This window comes from Mytilus galloprovincialis, chromosome 5 (genome assembly GCF_965363235.1).
Source record: "Mytilus galloprovincialis chromosome 5, xbMytGall1.hap1.1, whole genome shotgun sequence".
NCBI lineage: Eukaryota > Metazoa > Mollusca > Bivalvia > Mytilida > Mytilidae > Mytilus > Mytilus galloprovincialis.
The window spans coordinates 1,430,074-1,437,309 of record NC_134842.1 but is presented as its reverse complement, the minus strand read 5'-3'; the positions used below and the strand labels follow the sequence as shown (position 1 = coordinate 1,437,309).

The window sequence follows — 7,236 nt, the reverse complement described above, 5'->3', positions numbered from 1 at the left end:
CCTCCCTCTGAACTACAGAGTGAATTGTCAATTTCACGAACTAAATGGATAAATAATTCAATTAATTAAGTGTCTTTTATCATTTAGTGCAGAAATTTATTCTTTTTGTTGCTATTTATAATTTGCATCATCCAAATTGTTTTTCCGGAAGTTCATACTTTGGTTGTCTCCCATTCATACACTTGAAAACAACATAAAATCTGAAGATCTTTTACCTGAAAATTGAAATAAAAACACGTAAGAATAAGCTAACTGCCAGTAAAGGTTACAATTGAGTGCAGCCATGTTGAGCTTTACTTTTAACACCAGGTCTATGATATCTGATTTAATTTGATTTTTGATGACTTTAGACTTAGTAAAATTACTGATTTAGCTGTCAAACATTGAAATTTGACAAATTGGTGTTTACCAAATTCTACTTCTATCATTCTATAGTCACTTCATCACCTGGTCAAATCTACCCGGAGTCATATTGAGACCTCGATAATTCAGCACCAGATATTTTTTTCGCCAACAACAAAATTTAACAATTTAATTGAATTATTATATTTTCCAAGGAAAACATTGTAGACTAATATCATCATGATCATGAACATGAAGAATAATATTGGAAACTATTTTTTTTACCACATTTTAAAGATATTTTATCTCAAGGTTCAATATACACATTTTGCATGACGGAAGTTCCAAGGAAAACTTTTATTTAAGCTTGATAAAATTAGAAATAAAGAAATTAGATAAAAAAAAAAACGTCTTGAGCATACATGACATTTATTCATTTATGAAAATTAAAACACCACTGATATTTTTTTTTATAAGGGGACGAAGTCCCTTACATGCCTTATAACGGTAGAAAAATCAATTAACAAAAAAAATCCCCCAAATTTTCAATCTACTAAAAAGTAAAATCACAAAAATACTGAATTCAGAGGAAAATCTAATCGGAACGTCCATAATCACATGGCAAAATCAACTGACAAAACACATCAAAATCGAATGGACAAGAACTGTCATATTTCTGACTTGGTACAGGAATTTTCAAATGTAGAAATGGTTAAAAAAAGACAACATGACTAATGACCTCAAAATCGTTAACTTTTTTTTCCAGACTTATTTAAATTCCCACATTTGTGCAGAAAACTACCAACTTTTTCCGGTCTCGTTGTCCCGTCAGCAGACTTACTGAAATAAGTGATTTTTAAATCACTTATTTGAGTAGCAAATTCAAGGTTTTGTCACAAATTGGGATTTTGTCATGTTTGTAGTTTTTTTAAAATTTTCAACACATCAGTTTAATCATGTTAAATAATATCTTTTAATTAGTAAAATTAAAAAATATGAACTTTTTGCTTCTTTTAAGTAGCAAGGTTTATGCCTTTGATGCTATCATTTAGCTGAAAATTCTATTTTAGTTGAAAAAATGCTATAATAATGGCTTTACATAATGAACTGATACTTTCTTAAAAGATTTTTCACAGCAGTGGGAGTATTTTTCCTGTGAAGTTCAAGGTTTCATCTTTCAGATTATGTAATGAAATTCTACTGTTTGCGATAAAAATTTCACTGTTTGGGGTGTTGAAATTAGTGGGGGTTATTAAAAGAATGATACTTAAAGAAGTGATTTTTTGGAAGGAAATTGAGGTCTGATACTTAAACAAGTGATTTTTATGTCATTATCCTAGATTCAGTACAAGGTCATCACCTGAAATGACCTGGTCATCCTAGACAACACAAATGTTGGTTCTGATAAGTTTAGAAACATAATTAGGCCCTGGATCATTAGTATTCTATATTTAAAGCTACAATAAAATTAAATCACTTCTTCTAGTGATTAATTTGTACTACTTAAATAGGTGATTATTAAAGAAAGACAACTCTAACTTCCAACCTTTATGGAAATAATGTTACTTGAATCTCTAAATCACTTGTTTAAGTAAGTCCCCTGACTGTTGTCAGGAGACTTTGAGTAAAACATACATGACATATATTTATCGTTTATCAGTCTAGTAAAATATAAGAAGGAACACCATACCAAATTCATTTTTAACAATTCCTTGATATGAAAAAAACATTACCTAATGATAGCGTTTCTGTGTTTACATTGAATATGATGTCATAACCTAAATAACGTCACAACTAAAATCCCTAACAACAGAATCAAAATCGGAAATGTTACGGTATTTCTGTGTCCTTTTTAACCATTTTGATGTTAAAATATGTATGAATTAAACAAAAATAATTCATACAGACTTCGTCCCCTTTCACAAGTAATGCCTGCCTCACATTAATAATCAAATAAAAATCTGTGTTTAGCTGTGTATAGTAGGCACCACCTCTATCTACTACTTTACAAGCATAACAAATACATACTATACACACCTAAAGACGGTAAGTTATTTTTGCACGACTATTCCTACCTTAGGATATTGTACATGTTGTACCACTTTTCACAGTACATTGTCATAGTGGTTTCAAATAAACTTTTTACATTGCATTGGTCTCTCACATGTCTCAGTATATTTGTTTTTTTTGCAGATTCATTCATATTTAAGATAAATTAAAGTGAAGAATAAACCATCAACTGAAGTCAGTCTTAGACTTACAATAGAAAAGGAAGCCACAGATTTAAGTAGATAGATAATTGAACAATCAGTAAAGTCAGACGTAACACAGTTAGAAGGTAGCCATTAAAGTGGAGAGTAACATTTGTCAGCCTTAACACAGTTAGAAGGTAGCCATTAAGTGGAGTGTAACATTGGTAACAGTTAACCAGTCAAACAATTATGGATGGAAATAAAGATCTTCAAAACGTTGTAGAAAAACCAAAGAAGAAGAAATCACAAGGTAATTATTGACTTTTCTTATATTTGATAATTCTTTTTGACTGTTAATTGATTATGTATTTTCACATTCATTTATTTATTCTTCTGTCTGCATTTGATATCAGTTACATAAAAGTGTAAATTTTGGAATGCTACATGTAGTTAGATACATTTGTGTACCTACATCATGTACATATGATATAAAACAGAAGATGTAGTATGATTACAAATGAGACAACTCTCCACAAGATGACATTATTTAGTAAATAACCAATTTTACGGTATTATCCTAGAACAATATATAGGAAAATGTTGGAACTAGAAAATAGTTTTCCTGAATGTTTAATCACAAGTTAAAGGAAACAATCACTAATTTTGACGTTTTTTACCGACACCACAGTTAGAGGTATACATGCTCATACATGTCATATGTATGTTAATAGTTACCATGGTTACTTAATTATCAATCAATAGAAATATAGTTCTGACAATTACATAAATCATCTTTACATTTAACAGGAAACCAGTCAAAGAAAGAGGGCAAGAAGAAATCTGGTGATAATCAGAGACCAGTCATGTCAAGTACTGTTCAGTACCATCCAGATAGTTCAATCCAATATCAGGCAGATAGATTGATACCAGAAGGACAGGGAACCCATCATATTACTGACAGACTTGTTTTTGATGGACAGACACTCAATCAACCAAGACTACACAACCTCCCTCCAAAGAAAAGTTTGTCCCCATCATTTATAGCATCTCACATAATGGCACAAGAAGGAATAAATCAACCTTCAGAACCATCACATACAGTGCAACATCTTCCTACTTCTCCAGTTAAAGTTCAAAGTTCAACAGAAAGAATCCCTGACATAAGGTTTATGGGACAGATTTTCTCCCAGCCTCAGTATCGGTCATTTACTCCACACGGTTTAGAACAGGGTGGACTGCGAGCTCCACATGGATTGGAACAGGGTGGACTGAGAGCTCCACATGGATTAGAACAGGGGGGACTAAGAGCTCCACATGGATTAGAACAGGGAGGAATACGTCTTCCACATGGACTTGACCAGGGTGGACTGTTAAGACAACAATTGTTACATGGAATTAGACCTTCATCAGATTCTTCATTTCATAGACCAACTATTGATCCTTCAAGATCATCCCCATCTTATCACAGAGTAGACCCTCCAAGGCCGTCACCCTCCTATCACAGTCCACCACCTAACAGAACTGTACACAATATACCAGGATCTTCTCCACCAGGGGTCGTTGGTCGTGAGAGTGAAAGGATGTCTCCATATCATGTATCTACCATACGTAAGACACCTTCTCCGGCACCTAAACGTGTATCACCAGGTCCTCAGAAGTCTTCCCCATCTCCCAAACATCAACGAATGTCACCAGTGCCAGAGCTATCTTCACATTATCGTCAAGATAGAGTATCTCCTGCAGAGAGGACACAGTTAAGTTTGGAAGAGGCCATTAAATTAATGCAAGGTCACCCTGGAGCTAGCATTCCACAGCATTTACTTACACAAGTTTCTCTAGGTCAGCAGGGTCAACTTACCCATCAACAGACCAGACCTGAGACTGAAGATTTAACAAAGGTTTGTAATCTTATACACAGATGATTCAGTGTTTTCCCCAGATATTTCATATAGCATCCTGGCTAAAAGGGAAATTTGAAATACCATTCTGATTTAAAAAAATTATAGCATCACATTCATAACACAATCTATTAGAAAACATCTTCAGATAGCATCACATTCAAAAGTATAGCATCACATTACCATGATGGAAATAGGCCCTGGGGAGAACACTGATTATTTATATCTTAACACATGTATTATATAGACACCTGTCTGTTGATGAACACTGCATATGGCCCTCTAAATTTGTGAGTCTTTTCTGTCATAAAGTTGCTGTTGTACAAACTTTGTATTAACATATATACATTTTTTTGTTCACCACATTTCATTTCAATCTTATCAAAATGACAAAAAAACATCAAGATTAAATAAAGAAGTCTTGCTCATGTACATGTTGATACGCAAGTTATATCAGAAAAACAATAGGAAGTTATCCATATTTTAAACATTGTTACTTTTTAAAAAGTATCATTTTTGTCGAGCCAGTAACTTTTGTTGCAGAAAGCTCAACACAGGGATAAAAATCCGGCGACGGCGGCGTTAGATAACTTCTTAAAAGCTTCATATTTTAGAAGTTGGAAGACCTGGATGCTTCATACTGTGTATATAGATGCCTCATGTTATGAAGTTTCCAGCAGTCACATGTCCAATGTCCTTGACCTCATCAGTCAGGGGTGGTACTTAAACAAGTGATTTCAAATTCACTTCTTTTCAAGAGTGATTTTGGCTGTGAAATATTTAAAATTTTCGCACAGACTTTTCAAAATCATTGAAACAAGTAATTTGAGAGGTTAAAATTTAATCACTTCAATAAGTGTTTATAACATTTTTTGGATATTTTTCCCACAGGCTTGATTTTTTTATTGGTTGAAAGACCAGAATTCCATTGGAAAAACAACTATGCACATGCAGAAATTGTCATTTGCTTGATAAGCCTAGATAAGATATAAGATAAGAAATTTTATTTCAAGTCGGGTTACATTAAATACAAACATTTAATCCCGCTGCAAATGTTTGCACCTGTCCTAAGTCAGGAATCTGATGTACAGTAGTTGTCGTTTGTTTATGTAATATATACGTGTTTCTCGTTTCTCGTTTTGTTTATATAGATTAGACCGTTGGTTTTCCCGTTTGAATGGTTTTATACTAGTAATTTTGGGGCCCTTTATAGCTTGTTGTTCGGTGTGAGCCAAGGCTCCGTGTTGAAGGCCGTACTTTAACCTATAATGGTTTACTTTTTAAATTGTTATTTGGATGGAGAATTGTCTCATTGGCACTCACACCACATCTTCCTTTATCTATATAAGCTCTGTAGAGCTTTTTGCCGACATTAATAACAATAACAACACACATATTAAGATACATAAAACACACATATGAGACATACAAATTATGATAGCTATATTGCAAGTAAAAAGTTCATAAATAAAAAGCATAGCACATGCAAGCAAAGCACTAAAACTGAAACATAAGCACATGCAAAGCAGAATGAAATAAATAAAGCAAACTAATTTCTATAAGCTACATTGAACAAACATTTAACACAAAATAAAATAAAGGTATTAAGTTCTGCAGGAGCCACACCTGCATGAGTTGCCATTCCAGTTGTTGATCATACTTTTAAACTGGTTTAGGTTTGTCTGTGCACGGATCGTGTCAGGCAACTCATTCCATAGTGTAGCTCCAGCATATCTTAATGAATGAAGGCCAAAATGTGTGGTTCTCACCTGTGGAATTTCAACAGTTTGTTGTTTTCTAAAAGTATAAGATACATTTTTAAAATTAATGATATCATGGAGATACACCGGTGATTCTTTATGTAATATTTTAAAAGTTTCTATTGCCATCATTCTTAGGCGTCTTATTTTTAAAGAAGGTAAACCAGATTTTAACAACAGAGTTTCATAATCACTATCAAAATCTTCATATATGAACCTCAAGGCACGTTCTTGTATTTTTTCCATCTTTTTAGTATTACCCTCCCCACAATATAGCTATCAGTTTTTACAGTTTATTTGAATATGCAAAAACTGAAATAATTTGTAGATCAGGACATAACCATGATAACCTTAGAATAAATCATTCTAATTCTAAAGAAAACCAAGCAGGTCACCTAATATTGTTGACCTTTGTCTGATAGTAAGAGTAGTTAATGAATATTTGATTACAGAACAATTCCAAAGAGTACTTTTAAAAGCTTTAGCGCACTAACTTACTGCCCAAGCGCACTGGTGAAATTGATATCCAAAGATAAAGGGATAATTGATTTATGTAGGAAAATTATAGAAAAGTTTGTGAAAATATTGAAAATCAATAAAATTAGCATTTGAAGATCAAAGAAAACACCAAAATCACTAAAATAGGTGATAACTGAATATAAAATATCACTGAAATAGGTGATTATGAAATCACTTGTTTAAGTAGCACCCCTGACTGCTCATTTTCATGGTTCAGTGACTACTTGAAAAAAAAGTTAAGATTTTTTGTAATGTTAAAAATTCTCTCTTATTATAAGTAATAGGATAACTATATTTGGTATGTGCGTACCTTGCAAGGTCCTTATGCCAGTCAGACAGTTTTCACTTGACATTGACCTCATTTCATGGATCAGTGAACAAGGTTAAGTTTTGGTGATCAAGTCCATATATCAGATACTATAAGCAATAGGTCTAGTATATATATTAGGCGTATGGAAGGACTGTAAGGTGAACATGTCCATCTGGCAGGTGTCATCTGACCTTGACCTCATTTCATGGTTCAGT

General features: G+C 33.0%; 1 protein-coding gene across 2 annotated transcripts in view; it reads left to right on the top strand.

Annotated features, from left to right (window-relative positions):
• Positions 1–7: 7 nt before the first annotated feature.
• Positions 8–7,236, top strand: part of LOC143074940 (uncharacterized) — a 55,016-nt gene continuing 47,787 nt past the window's right edge. The window contains exons 1-3 of one of the 2 annotated variants that reach the window (XM_076250140.1): positions 8–237; positions 2,536–2,844; positions 3,342–4,432. In XM_076250140.1, the coding sequence (XP_076106255.1) occupies positions 2,784–2,844; positions 3,342–4,432 (1,152 nt within the window). In that variant the 5' untranslated portion in view covers positions 8–237; positions 2,536–2,783. The remainder of the gene's footprint in view (positions 238–2,535; positions 2,845–3,341; positions 4,433–7,236) is intronic. The other variant, XM_076250141.1, reaches the window with a different exon arrangement.